Source organism: Vombatus ursinus, unplaced genomic scaffold (assembly GCF_900497805.2).
Source record: "Vombatus ursinus unplaced genomic scaffold, bare-nosed wombat genome assembly UNPS02007612.1, whole genome shotgun sequence".
NCBI classification, from domain to species: domain Eukaryota; kingdom Metazoa; phylum Chordata; class Mammalia; order Diprotodontia; family Vombatidae; genus Vombatus; species Vombatus ursinus.
The window spans coordinates 10,736,725-10,760,411 of NW_020947390.1; the positions used below are offsets into that span (position 1 = coordinate 10,736,725).

At 35.7% G+C, this 23,687-nt stretch overlaps 1 protein-coding gene across 8 annotated transcripts in view; it reads left to right on the forward strand.

Annotated features, from left to right (window-relative positions):
- ATM (ATM serine/threonine kinase) overlaps nt 1-23,687 on the forward strand; it is a 123,277-nt gene that overhangs the window by 8,992 nt on the left and 90,598 nt on the right. For 7 of the 8 annotated variants that reach the window (XM_027849493.1, XM_027849492.1, XM_027849491.1 and 4 more), the window contains 10 exons: nt 2,987-3,132; nt 4,927-5,091; nt 8,494-8,659; nt 11,243-11,481; nt 13,771-13,934; nt 14,662-14,831; nt 17,752-18,123; nt 18,658-18,852; nt 21,237-21,332; nt 21,579-21,804. In XM_027849493.1, the coding sequence (XP_027705294.1) occupies nt 2,987-3,132; nt 4,927-5,091; nt 8,494-8,659; nt 11,243-11,481; nt 13,771-13,934; nt 14,662-14,831; nt 17,752-18,123; nt 18,658-18,852; nt 21,237-21,332; nt 21,579-21,804 (1,939 nt within the window). The remainder of the gene's footprint in view (nt 1-2,986; nt 3,133-4,926; nt 5,092-8,493; nt 8,660-11,242; nt 11,482-13,770; nt 13,935-14,661; nt 14,832-17,751; nt 18,124-18,657; nt 18,853-21,236; nt 21,333-21,578; nt 21,805-23,687) is intronic. The other variant, XM_027849497.1, reaches the window with a different exon arrangement.

Consider the following 23,687-nt stretch of genomic DNA (forward strand, 5'->3'; position numbering starts at 1 on the left):
TTTTCTTGTAACTCTGGGTCACAATTTTGGTGTCATCATTAACTTCTCACTTTTACTCACCCCACATATCTAATCTGTGGTCAGATTTTGTCTTTTCTACCCTATTAACATCTCTTGTTCACATCTATTTTTCTCTCTTCTCACAGTCCTCACCCTAGTGCTGTCCCTCATTACCTCTTACCTGGACTGTATTAATAGCTTTCTCGTTGGGCTCTCTTCACTCCTGTCCGCCTTCTGCTCAGCTGCTGGAGTAATTTTCTTAAAGCATGGGTTTGACCATGTCACCCTCCTCTTCAGTGGCTCCCCTTTACCTTTGGGATCAGGCATAAAATCTTTTGTTTGGCATTTATAGCCCTTTAAACCTGACCCCTTTCTATCTTTCCAGTCTTCTTATACTTTAGTCCTTTTTGCTCGCCTTGTCATCCAGCTACACTGGGCTGCTTGCTGTTCCTCATGTAGGACACCCAAGCTTCTGACTTCATGCCTTTGCATTGGCTTCCCCCTCCCCCCCAGACTTTTAAATTTCTCTGCCTACTTTCTTGACTGATAATCAGAGTCCATTTTTATTTTCATCCTTCACTTCTTTTCAGAGTTAATAGTTTATTTAAAATGAATGTAGTTATGATTGCACATAATGTCATCTTCTCATCCTTATACTTCTGATTTAATGTTAATTTTTATCTTTGCTTTAACTATACATTAATTACATATATACAACTGATTCTGAAACAACTTGAGCATTGGTAACCAATTGTTTCTTTTCGGTAAAGATATAATTTCATTTTTTAAAGATTTTTAGTGTTTACCATGTCCAGTGTTTTGATTCTCTTGTTTGTATTTTTTATTTTTTAAGATGCTTTTTTTATATCATTCACTTCCCAATATACCTTCCACCCATGAGAACTTTTCCTTGAAGCAAAGCATCATTATTGAAATAAACCAACAAATTTGTCATCCATCTTTTCTTCAGTATTATAACACTAAGCTGTACCTTGCCTATTGTAGGCATTAAATAAATGTTCATTGAACTTAAGGTATCCATTTTACATACATTTGAGCCTTCTGAGTGATCTACAAGTCTTTGGCTTTTTTTTATTTCTTAATTCCAAATCTTGTTTTCCAATAATTCTCCCCCTTCCACCCCAACTTGTGCCCACTTTTGTATTTGTCACCAGGTATATATGTTTTTTGGAAGATTTGGTCAGCTTCTTTTTTTTTTTTATAGTTTTTATTTTATTTTTCTTTTTTTGGTGAGGCAATGGGAGTAAGTGACTTGCTCAGGGTCACACAGCTAGTCTGAGGCTGGATTTGAACTCAGGTACTCCTGACTCCAAGGCCAGAGCACTATCCACTGAGCCACCTAGCTGCCCCCAGAGTTTCTTAATAGATGTCTCAACTTCATCTTCCACAATAAATATTGGCACATAAACTGAAATGATTGTGAAATCATTTGCCTATGTTAAGTGCACTGTGAAGTGAAATGATCAAGTATCATGTGAAGTGCTGGTTTTGTTGCCATTTTTCATATGATAAAACCAGTTTTGCCTGACCTTTTATTTGCCTAGCCAAGAGAATCAATTAACCATCCCTTCATATAGCTGCAACTTATTTTGTTTCATTTGTAGTGATAATGTCAATATGAATATAGGTTATTTCTTTCAGTAGTGTGTGAACCTCATTGTTGGACCAAGATCTCCAAGTACCAAGTTATACTAATTTTTGTAGAAGGCTTAAAAATTCTGATTCTCTGTAATCTTTGTATCTTTTTCTATCATCATGCCACTGTCGTAGAAAACAGAAGAGATTGCATAGGACTAAATATAATTTTCTACTTTTATCTATCTCATGGACTACCATGAACAAATAATTTATTACCTAGTAGCCAGCTTGTTGGTTTTGAGAATGCCCACACTTAGTTAAACTAGTACTTAAGATAAGAGACACACTTTATCCCCCAAATTTGGTACAACTTGCCAGGGTTTTCATTCCTTAAGAATTCAGGGTTACCTTCATGTTACAGTAGATCATTGGAGATGGACGCTTATGGAGTATTTTATCATTAAAATGCTTATTAAATTAATGTTTGTATATGTTATAGTGTCTTGTACCATTTTGAACACTGTTTATTCAAGATTATAGAAAGGAAAAGATGTAGCCTGTCCATTTAGTTTAAGGTTAATTCAGACAAAATAAGCATAGTTAAATATATATGTATATATGTATGTGTATATATACATGTATATGTGTGTGTAAAGATATATATCTATATCTATATAGATATATATCTTTTATACTTTCTGCTTATATTGTAGCCCTATTCTGAACATAGTAAGTATACTTTTCTGAACCTAGTGTGTCTGACTGAGCCAGGAAAGCCATTTTTGTAGGCTGTGAACATTAGAATGGGAAAAATGAAGAGTATTTCATGTAGGTGTGATGGTGTGGGAAAAGAGTGAGAAAAAATTGAAGTTGAATTAACTGCAAAAAACAACTTGGATGTTAATATGACTAAATTGAAGACAGCTGACATGTAACAGAAAATGAGAATAGAAAGAACTGATTAATTATACAAATTCTAATAGCATTTGTGTAATGCTTTAAGGTTTGCAAAGCATTTTGAATGTGTTTTCTCACTTGGTTCTTACAACAGTCTTATAAAATAGGTGCTCTTATTGTCCTCATTTTATAGATTAAGAAAGTGAGGCTGTCAGGTTAAACAGCTTCCCCCAGGTCACACAGCTAGTAAGATATTTAAGGCAGGATTTGAACTCAGGTCTTCTTGACTCAAGTCAAGCACTCTTGGTCTGTAAGAGAGTGATAGAATGTCATTGAAGATAAGAGCAATTTATGTAGTTAATCTAGAGGGGATATGAGTTGAAGTTAAACACTTAAAAGAATACCTTTTTTAGTTGCATGGACTCTTCAAAGATGTTAAAGTAATTCCTGCAGAAGATAATTTTTTAAAATATATTTTACTTTCTTGAAGGTTTCTGCAAAAATACATTCAGAAGGAAACAGAATGTTTGCGAACAGCAAAACCGAATGTATCAGCTTCCACACAAGCTTCCAGACAGAAAAAGATGCAAGAAATTAGCAGCTTGGTTAAATACTTCATCAAATGTGCAAATAAAAGTAAGGGACATATTATATGTTGTTTATTCATCTATAAAATAAGGGAATTGGTCATGTTTAGCTGTACAATTTTGTGGTTTTATGTGCATGCTTCTCCATTTTCTATATTAGGATTTTGCCACCTATTATTTCTGCTTCGTGGTCTTCATTTCTGTGCTTCCATATCCTGTGCCTTTGTTTTATTCCCTAGGCTTAGAATGTCTTTCCAACTTTATCTAATGAAATACTACCTATCCTCTCAGACATAGCTAAGTGGTGAAGTAGGTAGAGTGCTGGACCAAGAGCCAGGAAGACATGAGTTCAGATTCTGCCTCAGATCCTTAATAGCTTCGTGACCTTGGGGAGGTTACTTAACCTCTGTCTGCCTCAATTTCTCCATCTGTATAATGGGGGCTATAATAGCACCCACATCCTAGGGTGTTGTGAAGATAAAATGGGATATTTATATAAAGTGCTTTGCAAATCTTAAAGTATTATATAAATGCTAGTTATTATCATTTATCATTATGATTATGCCTCTTCCTCTGTGAAGCCTTTCCAATTAGAAAAAATGTTCTTTCTTTACTTGAACTTTGCTTTGTACTTTTTACCTCTTCTCTGTTATGTACCGCTCCCCAATAACAACAATAATAACAGTGATAATTTATGTAGTCCCTGTGGTTTGCAAGTGACTTACAGATCTCATTCAATCCTCAGAACCATCTTGGGAAATAGATGCTGTTATCTCCATTTTACAGATGAGGAAAGTAAGGAAGATGGAGGTTCTATTATTTGCTTAAGATCACACAGCTAATATATTATTATATATTTATAATAATAAATACTCAGATCAATTACAAAGGACATATGAAGGAAGGTGCTGTCTACTTTCAGACAAAGAACTGACAAATAGAAATATGCATAGAATAGTTTTATATATACTTACGAATCTGAGTCAAATAGTGGTCTTCTCTAGAGCAAGGTGGGGAGGGAGAGAGGGAGAAGTTTGGAACTTAAATTGTAACAAAAAATTAACAAAAAAGACATTGTTTTTAAAATGCATTGAAATCTCAATAATTGCTCTTCATTCCAATTAGTCGAGCTGAATGAAAAGTATAAATTATAGGAGACTATAATAGAAGTATAGTTTTATTGTTATTCAATTTTAACTGCTAAAATGATGTATTCTATATAGAATTTCTTTCATAGATAGATAGTATTTACTTGTGTCTAAAATATTCATTTGTACACACACAAATACTGAATATTTAATAATGATAACAGCTAGTATTTATATAAGGCTTTAAAGATTGCAGTGCCTTTACATATATTATTTTATTTGATCTTAGAATAACCTTTGGAACTAGGTGTTACTATTATCCCCATTTTACAGATGAGGAAACCGAGGCACAAAGAGGTTAAGTGTTTTGCCTAGAGTTACTGAACTAGTAAGTGTCTCAGACAGGATTCAAAATCAGGTCTTCCTGAGTTCAAGTGTCTGCACTGTGCACGTTTTATTTTCTTTGAAAGTATAAGTATTCTCTCTGCAAGCTTGGTTGTACTATTAAACTTGGTTATTAAGTCCTTTCTACATAGATCAATTTCAACCCATACTAGGACTAGTTATTACACATTTTGAATTATTTGAGCTGAAATCTAATAAATGTTTGCTACCTGTTTCTTAATTAAGATTGTAGTCTAAGGAATTTTAAAAAATAGAATCCTCTAAAACTGGTGTCTTTATATAATATTGCTAATTTATTTTATAAAGATTCATCATATTTTCACTGCTGCTGTTCTGTTCTTCTTTACCAGGAGCCCCCAGGTTGAAATGTCAAGAGCTTCTAAACTATGTCATGGACACAGTAAAGGATTCCTCCCATGTAGCTACTTATGGAGCTGATTATAGTAATATATTGCTTAAGGACATTCTTTCAGTAAGGAAATACTGGTGTGAAATATCTCAGCATCATTGGTCAGGTATTCTTCTGTTTTGTTTGTAAGTTTTTTGTTGTTGAGTCACTTTGATGAAATAAGTAATGCAGCAATCAGGAAATTCTTATTCCTGAATTGTCACATTTCTCCTCTTACTTTTATTTTTTAATATTTCATATAATTGATTTTTTAAAACAAATTTCACATGGGCTTAATATCTCAGGCTCTTTCTGTGCTCCTAGAATCATGTACCTGTAGTTTGAATTGCCCACTAGATTTTGAAAGGAATATATGCCAGTTTCTTAGTCAAGATAAACATTTAATGAACTATAGCTTTATAACTTATTCCTGAAATGTGCTTTTGTAATGAATGTAAAATTCTATGTTCAGAACAAGAGCAGTTAATTTTCCAGCTCTCTGTAAAGAAATTCTCTGATTTCTCTTTGAGGTAGAAACCTTAATATCCTCACATTCATGTTACACTTTTGTAGGGATAGATCTGTTGCAGTGAAAAAAAAAACAAACCTCTGGTTTTGGAGACTATAAACCTGGGGTTGATTCCTGCCTCCTCCATTTACCATGCTAATGGACTTGGACAGATTATGTAACCTTTCTTGGCTTCAGGTTCCTGATTTGTTTAAAAAAAAAAATTGGACTGGATGTCCTTTAAGGTTTCTGTTATTTCTCAACCTCTGATTTTAAGGCCCTACCTATAGTCTTTAAAGTTTTGATGGTAGAATGCTCAGGTGATGTTAGCTTTTAGAGGCTTGGAAGTAATAGCGTTTCTGTATTTTAGTCTTTGCCTTTTCAGTTGATCCTTTTAGGTCTCAAGTCTTTATTTGACAGTATCTTCCTGTCATAATCTTGCTCCATTTTCCCTTTTTCTAATCATTATAGGAAAGATGAAGGAAAACCATCAAAGCGTAAAAACTCTCCTTTCATACCTTTCTGTTTTCCTTCCAAGTAGGAGCAAAGCCACTCCGACCTACATTTACTCTACTTTCAACAAGGAATCTACATTTTACAATTTCTTCTGCATCATTAAGCGTTCCAAGTTAGTAAAGACTTAAGCTTGGACTTTCTTGCCAGCTTTTAACTGGTTAAATTCCTTTTACGTATTTGTTCTGTGGAAGTGAACGATATCTTGACTAACTCAGTAAATAACTCCTAAAGCAGAATTTATTGCACTTTATGCATCTATTAAAACAGACAGTTGCAATCATGTTTCTGAAAGGAGGCAGAGTACTGTAGTAAACAGGCAGCCCTTCAGCATGCCCGGTTTGGCGCAAACTAGGTTAAAATGTAATTAACAAAATAACTAAGAGTGTAATAGAGCAGAAATAATGTTAGCATATGATTTTCAATATGTAGCTTCAGAGATCCTTATGGACAGTTTAGTGGCCCTTGTTTTTATTTGAGTTTTGCCACCGCTGCTGTTGTGGACAGAGCAGTGAGTTCTGGGTACTCTACTACCCACCAGACCTAGGTAGGTTTAAAGTTGCAAGGGACCTTATAGACTATCAAAGTCAGACTCAGTTTATAGGTGAGGAAACCAGGTCCCCAAGAAGGTAGGCATCTTGCCCAAGGCCACACAATAAGTGGCACAGGCAAGATTCCCTATTAATTTTTTAATCCTTTTTTTTTTTTTTTATTCAGACCTCTTTTTTCATTAGTGTAGGGTTTAAAGGGTTGCCTGGAGCATTCAGAAATTAAGTGATTTGCCTAGGGTCACACTGCTAGTATTTGTCTGGAGTGAACTTAAACTTAGTCTTGTCTCCAAGGTCAACTATATCTCTTGCTATATTATGGCCTCTCTGCCATAAACTTAGGCAACATATTTTACTCTTTTTAACTCAGTTCCTTAATATAGGAACATAGATATTCTGTTACCTGCTTCCATCTATTTTATAGGAATAAATGTTGTTGAAATAAATAATACATTTGAAAATAAAATTCTGAGAAAAGGAAGGTAAGACTGCCAGATAAGGATTAATTTTCTGCTTTAATCACCGTAAGAGATGGCCTGTAATGTGCCTGAATATATTTATTTTCCCTTTGATGTCACAAAAAATTGTGGGTTTCTTGGTCATTTATACATAAAGAAGACTGATTTACTTTATTTATTGATTTATATGTAAGGAAAACTGATTTATGTTCTTTTTCTTTTAGAAAATACATTTTTATTGATTTATTTTTATATCACCTCCACTTGTCAGTGTATTCTCTTTTTCCTATTCCAGAGAGCCAGCTTTTGTAACAAATAATGAAAAAAGAAAGTTCTGCAGAATTAGTATAGTTAAAAAGTTTGACACTATATACAGGATTCTGCATTCATAGTTGCCTCTCGTCTGCAAAGAATGTGAGGGAGATGTGTTAGTCTTTTCTGTGGGACCATGCTTGGTCATTATAATTGTTTAGCATTTGGTTTTGATTGTGTTGTTGTAGTATATTGTTTTCCTGGTTCTGCATATTTCATTTCATATAATCTTTCTATGTGATTATATTTGTCATTTCTTACTGAAGACTGCATTCAAGTACCACAACTTATTTAGATATTCCTTAATCAGTGGGCATCTGTTTTGTTTCCAGTTCTCTGCTGCTATGAAAAAAGTGCTACCTTAAATTTTTTGGTTTCTGGGGGGTTTTTCTTTTTGTCATTGACCCCCTTGGAATATATGCCCAGGGGGCATCTCTAGTTCCAAGAACATGGACGTTTTAATCAAATTTTTAGTGTAATTTCAAATTACTTTCCAGAATGACTGGATCAGTTCACAACTCTAACATTACTGCATTAGTGTGCCTGTCTTTCCATAGTAACTCTACCACTGACTAGTTCCACATATCAACAAATTGTATTAAAAAACAAATGTCATTCAGAAATGTTTCTGTAGAAGATGTGCTCTTTTTGATATCTGAAATCATATACTATTAAACCTGAGTTTCCTGGCTTTTGAACTTTGAACTAGTGATTAACTCACGAAAACAATTTTTTGAATCTTTATTCAGTTCAACCAATGTTTATTGAGTACCATGTGCATAATTTTTTCAATAATATTTTAATAAAAATGGGGGCAGCTGGGTGGAGCAGTGGATAGAGCACCAGCCCTGGATTCAGGAGGACCTGAGTTCAAATCTGGCCTCAGACACATAACACTTACTAGCTGTGTGACCCTGGACAAGTCCCTTAACCCCACTGCCTAACCAAATTAAAAATAATAATAATAATAATAATATTTTAATAAAAATGTCAGGACAGCATTATTATAGGTGAATGCTTTAATTATAACATGTACTTTACAAAGTTATCATATCTATACTATCTATTTTGTAAGTAGTGGAACATTTTGATTCTCTTAAAATATTTAACATTCTAATTTAAAAGAAATGCTTCAAAATGATTGAAAAGAAGTTGTTCTTGTAACTAATTTTGATTTTTTTTTTCTTCAGAACTTCTGGCCCTATATTGCACATTGTATCTCAAGTCATCTAAAGATATTAATAGAGTTTTAGTGGCTAGAATAATTCAAACTGTAACCAGAGGATGCTGTTCCCAGACAGATGGAGTAAATTTAAAGTTTTTCGAATTTTTTTCAAAGGCTATGCAGTGTGCAAGGTAATTTTTAGTGATTTTGGTATTTAATATTCTTGATTTATTTGCCTTAAATGCAGATCTGACCATGTCACTCCCCTACTTAAACTCTATCCCTTCCTGTTGCCTCTCAATTCAAATATAAAGTCCTCTCTTTAGCTTTATTTAAAAGGCTCTCACAGCCTTGCTCCAGATTGTCTCTGCAGCCTCATTGGTCATTATTTCCCCTCCTGCACCCTGTGGTCCAGCCAAACTGTTCTTCTCTCTTTTCCTCCCTCACAGTCTTGCTTTTCTGGTCTCTGTTCCTTGGGCCTGGCTGTCTGTCCTCCACCTTTGAATGTACTCCCTCTCTCCTCACTTCTTCCATCCCTTAAGATGAAGCTTAAGCGCCAGCTTGAAGCATGAAGCCTTTCCTAGGGCTTTCCTTCTCAGGCCACATTGTACTTAACCACTTAGTCTTTGTTTCTGTTGACTGTCTTTGTGCTCTGTATACATATATACTTCTTGTCTCCCCTTGTGGGTGGGGATTATTTATTGTATTTATAGCCACAACACAGTACAGTGTCTCACACATAGTAGGTGCTTGATAATTGCCAAATAATTGATTGATTCTTAACCAGGCCCTTTCCTGCCTTTCCCAAATTTTTACAGTTTATTCCCCTCCACATATTTTGTGATTTTGCCACACTGCTGTGCTTGCTGTTCTTTGTACGTAGCATCTGTTTCTCTTCTCAGTGCCTTTGAACTGACTCTTCTTCATCCCTGGAATATTCTTTCTCACTTCTACTTCTTGGTGTTCCTGGATTCTCGCAAGTCTTAGATTTGATTTTACCTATTGAGGGAGAGCTTACCTGATTCCATGCCATCCCCTCTGAGGTTACCTCCCATTTATTCTTTGTGTATCTTGTACATACCTAATTCTTTACATGTTGTCTCTTCAATCCAAATGTGAGCTCCTTAAGGCCAGGCATTATTTTTAATCTTTCTAATCTGTTTTTAGATTAGATTTTTTAGATACAAATCTCATATTTTTAATCTTTCTAGTCTAACCCAGTGCTTTGCACAATGCTTAGCACATGGAGAGTGATTAATAAATGCTTTTTTATTTAATTGTTTTCATTTTAAAAATTAATTTAGGTTAAGAAAGATGTTGTGCTATATTTAGTAAGTTAAAAAGTTATCTTTTGAGAGTACGGACTCATCATAGTCTGAAAGCCGAACTGAAGAGGCAGTGAGGTTTACTATAAGAGATTCTCAGTTAGGTTGCAATATTTAGTAGCAGCCTTCCTGTGCTGGAGAATTGCTTTATCCTCCGGAGAGATGAATTCTGCTTGTAATCAGTCAGAAAGTATTTATTAAGCACCAGTGCGTTAGGTACTTTTCTAAGATGTTGGGGATAGCAAGACAAAACTGAAGTGGTTTCTGCTCTTGAGGAGCTTCATATCTAGCAAAGGGAGAAGACATGTTTACGTGTGGGTATACGAAGAAAAAATACCATCCCTGTAGATACGGTTAATTGTAACAGGACGGCACGAGCAGCTTCAGGGATCTGGAAAACCTTCACAAAGAAAATGGCACTTAAGTTTATTGAGCAGGGAATAATTGAGTTAGACCCACACTGGGAAAATCATTTCATTGGTTGTAGATGGATTGGAATGGGGCAAGACTTGATTCAGAAGACTAATTAGAAGGCTTTTGCTATAGTCCAGGAAAGAGATGATGAGGGCCTGAACTAATATGATGGCTGTGTTGGGTGAAAGAACAAAACAGATCTGAAAGATGTTGTAAAGGGAAAAAACAAGATTTGGAAATTGATTTGCATATGTGGGGTGAGGGAGAGTGAAGTTTCAAATGTAGTTGACTGGAAGGATGGTAGTACCCTCAACACAAACTGAGGCAGAAGTCACAAAGTTTCTGCTTTTTACAGCCCAGTGGTATATACAGTGGACTACACAAACAAGTGTAAGACACAGACCTTACCCTCAAGTAGCTCACAGTGTAGTTGGACAATTAGACTTGACATACCAAACAGCAGATAATGAAATACAGAGCAATCAAGTTCAAATTAGCATGGAGGAAACTGTAAATGGAATAGCAACAAAGGTGATACTGGGCAAAGGTAGATATCAGGAAAAAATCAAGAGAGTTTATGTGAAATGCTTTGGAAATTAAAGTATTTTATGCATGTAAAATATAAGTGGGTAACTATAACTTGACACTATTTTGGCTAAGAAAAAGTGTGGCTTTTTGTAAAAAAAAGAAAAAAAGAGTGGCCCCTTTGTATCCATAAATGGACCATTTCTTACTGGTATACAGAGCCATTTGGATTCTCCTGTAATTTTTCATTAATCAGCAAGTATTTATTAAATGCTTCCTGTGTGCTGGGCTCTGTGAGGCACTGGGGCTACAAAGACACAAAATAAGCAGTCCCTGCCCGTGGGCAGCTTATGTTCTTAAGCTGAGGCGCTAGCATTTTGAAATAAATGTTGTTGGGCATTTTCGTCTTTGTGTAATTTCTTAATTGTCTTCAAGTTGATTGTGTAAATGGAAAAATCACATATGTTTTTCTTTTGTGTAATAACTAGTATTTGGTTTCTTATGTTGCAGACAGGAAAAAAGCTCTGCAGGCTTGAATCATATTCTGGCTGCCCTTAATATCTTTCTCAAGGTCTTTGCTGTAAATTTTCGTATGCGAGTTTGTAAATTAGGAGAAGAAATCCTTCCTACTGTGCTTTACATATGGTCTCAACAAAGACCAAATGATTCTTTGAAAGATGTAATCATTGAATTATTTCATTTGCAAGTTCGTGTTCATCACCCAAAGGGAGCCAAAACCCAAGAAAAAGGTATAAGAATACTCTTTTTTGTTGTTACTGTTTTTAAATTGCTTACTCATTAAACTATTTATATCTAATTAGGTCTAATTCAAATAAAGACTGCAACAGTTTCCAGTTTGTCACTGACAGCTATTGCCAAGTTGAGGTCACTTCCGAGGATTGGATTATTAAGGTTAATGCCGATGCCAGCATGCCTAGCTTCTTTTATCTGATTGATATTTATCAGTAGATATGTCAGAATTGTAAGGTTTCACTCTGTATTTTATCATCTAATTAATAGACATTAAATGTCTGCTGTATATCTAGCATAGTGCTAGGCACTATGAGGACTTAATAAGTAAAAGACACTGTACCTGTAAAGTCTGGTTGGAAAAATACAGCTAACATATATGAAACAATTCAAGAAGAATGAAAGAGAATATATAACGTTGAGTAGTGTATAAAGTACTATAAATGCTAATAATTCAATGAAGGGAGAGATTACAGACTTCTTATAAGAGGTAGAATGTGGGTGATATCTAGAAGGTTATTTAACTAGAAAGATATTTAACATTTGGATAGGCAGAAAGAAAGGGCATGAGCAAAGCCACAGAAGTGGGCTTTTGTCTCCCACCTAATATTTGTGGGAGACAGGACTGGTCTGTTGAGTGGTAGGTTCATATTTTAAAGAAGTAAGAGTTAAAAATTTGGCTAGGTTGAGCAGAACCATATAACAGAAGGCTTTGAAAGCTGCAGAGAGTAGTTGACGCTTCATGAGCGAAGGTGAGATATTAGAGATTTTTAATCAGGGGAGTGACTTGGCAAAACAGATACTTTAAGTCCTATGTGTGGTTTGGAGAGAAAATGGACTGAAGGGGTTAGTCTTTGTAGTACCTGAGGTGTGAAATGATGGGAATATTCTGAAGTAAGAATTGATGGCAGAGAGATGGAGCCAAGATGGTGGAGTAGCAGAAAGTAATACCATGAACTCTACCCCAAAATCAAGAAAAAAAAGACTAGACTATGACTAATGGGGAAATTTAAGAAAAAAAAGTTACAGTGAGTTATTTTTCCATCCCACTTTGTCACAGGGAGATGGTAAAATCTGTGGACTCTGAGGAAGGGGTCTGGCCAGGAGCAGTTGTGTGCCCAGAGAGAGGATGGGCACCATAGCAGGAGGAGGTCCCAGATGCATATTTGGTCACTGCAGTGGAAACAGCTGCTGTTCACAGCTTTGTTGCCCATACCCAGTTCCAGGTCGAATATCAGAGTGGCGACAGTTGCTAGTCTTAGGCAGTGTACTGAGAGTAGAGTAAGTTCAGAAGCAAGGGGTTGCAGTGTGATTCAGACCCCACGAGCACAGTGGGGCCTCAGTTCCAGCTTCTAGCCCAGTCTGGAGCCTGTAGAGGAATAACCTGGTCAGATTCCCAGGCCAAAGAGGAGGGAGCCTACACTTCGGTCATTCTGAATCAGCAGAGCCTCTAGCTGGCTGACAGAGACTGAGTGCACAGGAAGTCTAGTGTTGCTCAGAATCATAATCTGGTCAGATACCTAAGACCAAGAGGCAGCAGTCATAGTTTGCCTTGGATCAGACTACTTTGGGAGCCATTTAAGCTTGCCTGTTCTTTGCAATCTTGAAACAACATAACCCTTAATACCCAAAAAACAAAAAGACCAACCCAGCCTTTCTCTCCAGAACTGCTCAGAGCCTGGCCCTAACATCAAAAATAAAAAATAAGAATTGATTGAATGCCTACAATAAGCCAGGCACCATGCTAAGGACTTTAAAAATGTCTCATTTGATGCTCAAAACCTTAGGACGTAGGTGCTGTTATTATCCTCATTTTATAGTTGAGGAAATTGAGGCAGACAGCCATTAAGTGACTTTCCCAGGGTCATGTAATCAGTATGATACAAAGGCACAGACAAGTCATGTTATAGCAAAGAGAACAGGTGGAAATTGATTGAGGTGTTAAGAAAGATAATGACTTTAAGATTGGACATGTTGAGGTGACAGTTGTAAAGAAATAATCATTTGGACGTTGATAGCATTTATATAATATTTTTAAGGTTTTCAAAACACTTTACAAATATTGTCTCATTTCATCCTCACAACAACTCTGAGAGATGGGTGATAGAAAAGTCAAAGTTGGAAATGAAGATGTCAGAATCTTTCTTTGTGAATATAGCAACATAGGTATACACATACATATGCACATATATATGTATGTGTACATATATTGGTACCTTTTTAGTTGTTGGCAGTTGAAAATGGAACTAAGTAAAAGCTTTATTTTTTTTGTGTGTTTTTGTAAATAGGAGCTTATGAATCAGCAAAATGGCAAAGTATCTTATACAGCTTATATGATCTGCTGTTGAATGAGATAAGTCATATAGGAAGCAGAGGAAAATATTCTTCTGGATGTAGAAATATTGCTGTCAAGGAAAATTTGGTTGAATTAATGGCAGATGTTTGTCACCAGGTATAGTAGCTTGTACTGTATGTGTTTTTTTGGTCATGTTGATTTTCCATCATATTTTCACCTGTATTCTTGTGAGAAAGAGACATAAAATTATTCTCAACGCATCGTTTCATGTTTCCTTTGTCTATTCAACATGTCTTGAATAGCTGACATTTTCTTTACAGTAACTTCTTTCTAAATGTTCATTAGGTAGTGATTCTGAGTTATTCCTTTCCCAATTCAGTTCAGTAAATAGTTTGAGGGCCTCCTATTGACACTTACACTATGCTATTTTCCAAGAATATAGTGTGTAGGAAACAAGGTATCTTTAACTCTGCTTTCCACACAGATGTTTTTGTTAAAATCATGGGTCAGCATACTGTAGAGAAGTATAACTGCTATTAAGAATTTTCTTGATTTTTAAAAATCATTCCGTGAAAAACTTTGGCATTTTGCTCTATTAGAGATATCTCATTTTCTGTTAGTTAAATGTTCTTTGTTAATTCTTGGTAATTCTTCACTTAATCTGAGTGTTCCATAGATACTTTCCAATGTAATAAAAGTATTGGATTTAAAATGTTTCTCTCTTTTTCAAAATCACTATATAAGTGTTTACTCTTGGCCCACAGTTTCTATTTTACCTCCGTTTGAAAAGAGTGTTCTTTGTTTTCTTTGTAAGCTAGTTTTCTCTAAAAGCTGATGTGAAGAAAAAGTCCATTCTCTTTGTGTGACTTTTCATTTGAAACAGGTCTTCGGGGAAGATACCAGAGTCCTAGAAATCTCTCAGTCTTATGCCACTTCACCAAGAGATTTTTGCAGTGGCCATACACCAACCAAAAGGAGAAAAATAGAATTAGGCTGGGAGGTTATTAAAGATTACCTTCAAAAGTCACAGAACGATTTTGACCTTGTGCCATGGTAAAGTACCTTAATGCTTTTTTCTTGTGCACTGTTTTATTTAGTCCCATGTTTGGTATTATTAATAGTTTTATTTAAAAGACTAGCCCAATTTCTACAAAATTGCTTTAAAATGTCAAAGTGAACAATGATAGTCTTGTGAAAGAAAGCTACTTATTAGTCTACAATGCCTAATTTTTTATCTGTTGTTTGTAAACTAATTTATTAGCTTTCCAAACTGAATGTAACCAACTGTTGAATGCAGTGCTGTTCTGTCTTTGGTTCTTAGAGGAGGTCTTTAGGCTATATGTGTAAATTTTTTTTTGTAGTTAGTTACCCTTTTAATCTTAATAGTAATAATAACTAGCATTTATACAGCCCCTACCATGTAGTAACTAGACACTATGCTAAAGTGCTTTTACATATATCTCATTTGATACAACATCCCTGGGAAGTAGGTGCTATTATCCCCATTTTAGAAATGAGGAAAATGATTAAACAGAGATTACTGACTTGCCCAAAGTTACATAGCTATTAAGTACCTAATTGTCTTTTTTTTTAAAACTTGGGTTCTTATATTCCCAACCGTCGTAATTAGTGTGTAGGTGTCTGAGAAAACATTGTAGATGGGAGAAAAAAAATCTCCTCTTTAAATTGTTTTGGTTTTATTTATCTGTGTATACATGGTATCATTCCTGTAAAATGTAAACTCCTTGAGTGCAGGGGCTGTTGTATTTTTCCTGTTTTATCTTTAACACCTAGTACAGTGCCTTGATATAATAGGCATTTAATTAAAGTTTCTTGATTTAATTGAAAAGCATTTCAGAGGCTTTAAAGGCTTGAGGCCAGATGAATTGTGGTAATACACTTGTTGCCCTGGGCTTTGATATTTATCCTTCCATTCTATTTTCTGGGTTCTAAGTTAGTGCTCTTAGTTAGAAGTTAAAGGAAAAACAGCTTTAAAAACTTTTTTTTAAAAAAGTCATAAAAAAGTCACTTTTTTTTTTTTAAATTTGGAGGGCTATTTCTTGGGACTTTGGCATAGTGTAGAGAGTGATGTAAATGGAGTAAGATCTGGTTTCAAATCCCTCGTTTTACATTTAATAGCCATATGCCATGGACAAAACTTTTAAGCTTCTTAGCCATGGTTTCTTTTCAGTATAGTATTTCAGTATAGTAGATTGCTTTATTTGTAGGGATGATATGAGGTTCAGATGGGATTCATTTATTCAACCTGTATTCATTAAGCATCATTCATGTGCCAGGTGCTAGGATGAAAAACTGAAACAGACTGCCCCTCCCTTAAAGGAGCTCACATTCTACCTGGTGCAAAAGCATGTACACAGATAAGTCAACATAACCTATATGCATAATGAATACAAAGTAATTTGGGCAGATTCAGAGAAGCAGTGGTGAATCTCATCCTTAACTCTGTCTCTAAGCCTGTTTCCTCATCTATAAAATGATCATTTTCATGCCTGCTTTATAGAGTTGTTGTGCAGATCAAATGAAATACTCTGTGTGATAAAATACTTTGTAAAACGTGAGGTAATATATGTGTTTGCTATTACTATTATTAAAAATAGGCAGTTTTGGTACATGATTTAGATATAAAGGCTGATATTATAAGCAAACTAGGAGAGCAAGGAATAGTTTACCTGTCAGTTCTATAGAGAAGGCAAGAATTTATGACCAAACAGGAGAGAGAGAACATTATGAAATACAAAACGAATAATTTTGATTACATTAAATTGAAAAGTTTTTGCACAAACACAGCCAATGCAACCAAGATTAGAAGGGAAGCAGAAAGCTGGGAAACAATTTTTGCAGCCAGTGTCTCTGATAAAGGCCTCATTTAGAGAACTGAGTCAAATTTATAAGAATAGAAGTCATTTCCCAATTGATAAATGGTCAAAAGATGTGAATAGGCAGTTTTCAGAGGAAGAAATTAAAGCTATGTATAGTCAAATGAAAAAAAGTGCTCTGAATCACTATTGATTAGAAAAATGCAGATCAAAATGATCCTGAGGTACCACATCACACCTGTCAGATTGGCTAACATGACAAAACAGGAAAATGATAAATATTGGAAAAGATGTGGGAAAATTAGAACACTAATGCATTGTTGGTGGAGTTGTGAACTGATTCAACCATTCTGAAGAGCAATTTGGAACTGTGCCCAAAGGGCTGAAAAAACTGTTCATATCCTTTGACCCAGCAACACCACTTCTAGGTCTCTGTCCCCAAAAGATCATAAAAACAGGAAAAGGACCCACATGTACAAAAATATTTCTAGCAGCTCTTTTTGTGGTGGCAAAGAATTGTAAATTGAGGGGATGTCCATCAATTGGGGAATAGCTGAACAAGTTGTAATGTATGAATATAGTGGAATACTATTGTGCTATAACAAATGATGAGCAAGCAGACTTCAGAAAAACCTGGAAAGATTTATGTGAACTGATGCAGAGTGAAATGACCAGAACCAGGAGAACATCATGCACAGTATCAGCCACATTGTGCGATGGCTGACTTTGATATACTTAGCTCTTCTCAGCAATGCAAAAATCTAAGACAACTCCAAAAGACTCACAATGGAGAATGCTATCCACTTCCAGAAAAAGAACTTATGAGTCTGAATGCAGATGGAAGCATATTATTTGCTCTCCTTTTCTTTTGTTGTTTAGTTTCTTCTTTCTCATGGTTCCTCCCATTAGTTCTAATTCTTCTTTACATCATGACTAATGTGAAAATATGTTTAAGATGAATCTATAAGTAGAGCGTATATCAGATTGCAAGCTCTCTTGGGGAAGGAGGGAGAAGAGAGGGAGGAGGACAAAATTTAAAACTCAAAATCTTATGGAAGTGAATGTTGAAAACTAAAAATAAATTATTTTTAAAAAGTCATTTTTCAAATTCATCATCTGGCCTTTTCTATTTTAAGGTTACAGATTGCAACACAGTTAATAGCTAAGTATCCTGACAGTCTTCCTAACAATGAGCTTGCACCGTTACTGATGATACTACACCAGCTTCTATCCCAGCAGCGACGAGGGGAACGCATTCCGTATGTGTTAAGATGCCTCATCGAACTTGCATTGTGTCAAGGCAAGAAATTGGATCTAGAAATCTCACACAAGTCAGATCTCCTGAAACTTTGGAATAAAATTTGGTCTATTACCTTTCGCAGTATAAGTTCTGAACAAATACAGGCTGAAAACTTTGGCTTACTTGGTGCCATAATTCAGGGAAGTTTGGTTGAGGTTGACAGAGAACTATGGAAGATATTTACAGGATCGGCATGCAGACCTTCTTGGTAATAATATTGTATCGTACTTCTATTTCTAAATTTAGGATTTTCTTTTTTGTGGATCTAATATAATATGCCTGTAGTTTTACTTAACAGTTTTCTTTTGAAGTTTTCTTTACTTCATGAATTTTTGTAGTTTGGCCGTGAAAGTCACTATAACCATAGTAAATGTGATTTTGACTTCAACAAAGGTAAAGAGATTGTTGTTGCAAAGGGGAAGAATTTCTTCTGACTGTTGGATCCAACTTGTAATTTGTTACTTGTTTACTCATAGTAATCCTCTATCCCCTATATTACCTTGATCATAGATACCAAAGAATTGTTATCTCTCAGATAATCATTTTATTATTCCAAGAATAATAAAATCTATTTAATTTACTTCCTGGAAATCATGATATACATTATCATGGCTCTTACAGTTTGAGATAGTTCAAAACCAAGATATGACAGATTTAAGTAATTTGCCAAGGAATATATTTATAATTTTTTAACGTGTAATGATTGTATTCTCCTTAACATAAATTGTCCCTTTTTTTTAAGTCCTGCAGTATGTTGTTTGTCATTAGCTTTGACCTCCTGCGTAGTTCCAGAGATGTCAAAAGTAGGAATGGATCAGAGTTTTTCTGAAATAAATCAAGGGTACTCAATACAAGAATTAATTATGAAGTGGCTGCTGTTCTATCAGTTAGAAGATGACATGGAAGAAAGTACAGAGCTCCCTCCAGTTCTTTGCAGGTAATTTCTTTTAAGAATAAAGCTGCATTACATTTTATTTTAACATTAATAGTTATATTATTGCTCCATGATAACTTTATTACCTTATGATAGCTTTAGTAGTAAGAGTAAAGTAGTTTAAGTAAGCCTTTACCATTGATCAGCAAGCATTTTAAAATGCTTACTATGTGCTAGATACTAGAGATGGAGACAAAATTTGAGATAATCCTTGCCCTCAAGGAGCTTATATTACTCTATTGGGAGAGACAAGATGTACATTCATAATAAAAATATTAAAAATAAAGACAAGTTAAATTTCGAGGGAGTAAAGAACTGTCAGTTGAGGGGATGAATAACATTGTCATGAAGATGGTGGTATTAGAACAGTGTCTGGGGGAAAAACAACCATGGGATTCTAAGAAGTTTCTTAGATCCTTGCATTGCTGAGAAGAGCTAAGTCTGTCAAAGTCAGCCATCGCACAGTGTGGCTATTACTGTGCACAATGTTCTCCTGGTTCTGCTCATTTCACTCTGCATCAGTTCATATAAATCTTTCCAGGTGTAGAAGTGATACTGTCCAGATGTGGGGTAGAGAGGGATGGCAGCCATGGCAAAGATAGGCAGATGGGGGTTGGAGTGTGTCTGAAGAACAGTTTAGCTGGACCACAGAGTGTACAAAGTGAAGTAATGTATGATGAAGCTGGAAAAATAAGTTGGGCCCAAATTGTAAAGGGCTTTAAAAGTTAAACAGAAGAGTTTATACTTGATATTAAAGGCAATAGAGAGTCACAGGGGTTTGTTGAATAGGGAAGTGACATAATCAGATCTGTACTTTTGGAAAATTGTGTTTTCAACTCTTGGAGTGTGTTTGGAACAGAGAGAGATTTAAGGCGAGGAAGCCAATTAGCTTATTATAGTAGTCCTGCGTTAGAGGTGTAGAGGGCTTGAACTCTGGATTAGGATGGTTGTTTTAAGACTAGATAAAAGGGAGGAGAGATGTTGCTGAGATAGGAGCAGCCAAATGTGGCAGTTGAGTGGTTATGTTGGGAGAAGGAGAGGTAGTAGACAAGATAATGCCAAGGTTGCAAACCTGGGTAGCTGAGAGGATGGTGATGTCTTCAACAGAAATAGGGAAATTTGCAAGAGCAGTGAGTTCTGGGGAAATTGGATGATTTTAGTTTTAGACATTTTGAGCTTTGAGATGTCTTTAGGATATCCAATTTGAAAGATCTAGTAGATAGTTGGAGATGTGTGATGGGAGCACAGGAGAGAGGTTAAAGCTGGGGTTTGAAGTCATCTCCATAGAAGTAATAAAGTAATTAAAGTAAGTGATAATTACCATCCAAGGATAGTGTTTGAAAGTCATCTTGAACTTGAATATGCATTTATTCATAGTAGGCACCACTTAACTGTGTTTTAAGATTGTATTGGGCAATAGTGATGCAGAGTTGAAAAACGATTAAGGTGCTTGCATCCTGTGGGGGAAATAACGTGTACGGAAGAGTAAATACAAAGTAATATTGTAAGGGTACGCTAATAACTTAAGAGGAGTCAGAATAGGTCCTGAAGTGATGGCATTTGAGCTTTGAAGGAAGCTAGGAATTTTAAAAGGTGCAAGTGGCAGTTAGGTCTTTGCTTATAGGCTTTTCAAATTCACTATGTCCAAAATAGAACCCATTATGCCATTCTCCCTTCCCTTCCTTATGCCAACCCAATCCTGTTCTCAATTGTGATATTTCTTTTGAGGGCACCACTATCCTAAGTCACTCAGATTCAAATTCTTGGTGTCATCCTCAATTCTTTGCTCTTTCACCCCTCCCCCCCGGCCCCATATTTAATTAGTATCTAGTCTTGTAAATTCTACCTCTACAACATCCTTCATATCCTTATCCTTCTCTTGACTCACGGTGTCACAGTTTTAATTCAGGTACTCATTGTTTCTTGCCTAGACTCTGGTAATAGTCCCCTAATTGGTTGCCCTGCCTCCTCTTTCCCCTCTCCAGCCCTTCCTCCACTCAGCTGCCTAATTGATATTCCTAAAACACATGTGTGATGATATCTTTCCCATCTCTGTTCAGGAAGCTCTAGAGGCTCCCTGTTGCCTTAAGGCTAACATACAAATTCCTCTCTCTGCTTGGATTATCTAATCCTTTACAGTATGTATGGCCTCAGTCTATCTTTCTAGGCTTATCGTGCATCGCTTCTCTTCAAAGACTTGACATATTAACAAAACTGACTTTCTAGCTGTTACTTTTACAACACACTTTCCTTTTTCTTACTTTGTTTTTCATGCCTGGATTTCTGTCTGTCTCTTTCTCTCCTTTGCATGCATAGAAGCAGGATTGTTTTAATGTAGTTGTTTAAACGTACTTACTAAACTCAAGTGAAAAACTTCTTCTCCACAGCGATTTTCCTCATCTGGCCCTGGAGTCAATTCTTGTGAGTCTCACCATGAAGCATTGTAAAGGGGCAATGGATTTTTTCCAGAGTGTGTCTGAATGGTACGTAAACTGAGAAATTTCTGTGTTGCCTAAACAGAGTTCTAATGTAATTTGAACTGTCTCTTAAATGTAAAATCATTTATTGAGCACTTCCCGACTGTGAAGATTTTCCTTGCTATCAGGTGATAGAGAAGTATATGACTTTGTTACTGAAAGGTCTATTCATGGAAGCATTTTTTTTTTTAGAGAAAGGTCAGTTCATTTATGATAACCTGACCATAAAACTAAGGCCTTATTTTCTTACAGTGAGCAGCAGCAAAAAGGCAAAGTGGAGGCCACATTCTTAGAAGTAGAAGAGCTGTACCTTCAGACAACTTTTGACCAGATGGATTTTTGTACCAATATGATGGATGGTGCCCCTGAAAAAATCCAGGCTAATGCTGGACTTTCTGTCCATCAGAATCTAAAAGAAACGCTAGATCGCTATCTTCTGGGATTGTCTGAGCAGCTTCTAAATAATTATTCCTCTGAGGTGAGATTTAAGGATAAATTTAAATCTGCAACTTTGACCAATGATGTTTTTTTCCATTTTGGATTACAGAGTGGTTTTTTTGGGCCCTGAGTAGGAAAGGCTAGAGAGGAAAGAATCGGTGATATAAGCAAATGCCATCTTTAAAGGAAAGGAGATGCAGCTGAGGAGGCAAACAGGCTAGCAAATATTGTTACACTTGTGTTGTGCTAGACTGTTTCACAATCACAGAATCTCTGAGTTAGAAGTTATTTAATCCAACTGGTACCTGAATAGGGATCTACTTTGCAGCATTAAAGGTAGGTCATTCAGGCTCTGCTCTTGAGGCAGCTTCTTTTACTTCTGGACAACTCCAATTATTAGGAAGTATTTCCTAGTATCAGAGCAGATTTCATCTTTCTTTAGTTTCCACTCATTTTCCCTAATTCTGCCTTCTTCTGTGTCACAACTAGTTAGGTGTTTGAAGACTAATAATAATGACGACGATGATGATGATAAGAAGACTAGCCAACAATTTTATAGTACTTTAAAATTTTCAGAACACTTTTACATTGGTTATCTTTTTTGGTGCATGAAGTCCCTGAATTCAGAAAGTCTTTTGGGGGAAAAAATGTACAACCTTTCCAGATTTTTCATTGGCAGAGTGGCACAATCAAAGTGATGTTTTATGAAGATTAATATAGTAGCAGGAGGCATGAATGAATGAAAAAACATTTATTAATACTTACTGTGGGGAAAGCACTGTATTGAGTGTTTGAAGTACAAACAGAAAAGCAAGATAGTTCCTGTCTTGGGGCATATTCTTTTGGGGGAGATAGCACATAAAGGAGGTTTTAGCTGTAAGTCACATGGAAAGGTCCTGTGGACCTTAGGGTACAGTGGAAAAACAGATGTTAATGCATCTTTTAAAATGTCATTTCCATTGATTAAGACTATGTCTGTTCATAATGTTGAACCATTTCACTGTTCTAGAGAGGAGATGTGTGGACAACTGTATCCTCCCTCCTCCTCCAATCCCTTTCTAACTTACCCTGTAATTATTTTGGATATACTTATTCATGTACATGTTGTCATCCCCAGTGGAATGTAACTTCCTTGAGGTCAGAAATTGTTTCATTTTTGTATTTATATCCTCAGTGACTAGCACAATGACTGGCACACAGTAGATGTTTAATAACTAACTATTTGATTGATAGTGGCAAAGCAAAAAAAGAAATATGAAAGACTTAGCTGGGATAAGAGGTGGAAAAAGGTAGTAAACTGGAAGGAGGGATCAGGGTGTATTCATGGGAAACTTAAAGAGTTATATTTTTAAGAGAGTTCTGAAGCCAGATTGAAGAAATAATTTCTCATGTCTCTTCTCTGTCATTAAGGCATAAAAACTGCAGACCACTCAGTACCAGGGAAAAGAGAAAGAGGCAGAAGGAAAAATAGCAGAAAACCTCAGGAATAATATACCTGCCTCCTCATTGTTACAACTCAGAAAGCCTGAGAAAAATTAGCTCATAAAGATTTCTTTGTCATGTAGTCCAGTTTCTAAATTCTGCTTTATCTTAATTAAAAACAACTCATCAATGCTACAATATCTTTTCTGTAAAAGAAGATAATATTTGGGATTGTTTTCTTCATGCCATGATCATTAATGGCCTAAGTAAAACCAATCTCTGTTTTCTTAGAGCATGCAGTGTAATGCAAGGATGTGAGACACACACACACACACACACACACACACACACACACACCCCCCCACACTCCCCCTGAGGATGTTCTTGATGTCTTTGTGCTACTTAAGTGTTGTGTAGAGCATGTCAAATGGTGAACTACTAATAATAGTGTATACAGTGTTTGGCTAGTAGAATGTGTGTTTTTGTCTTTGTCTTGATTGA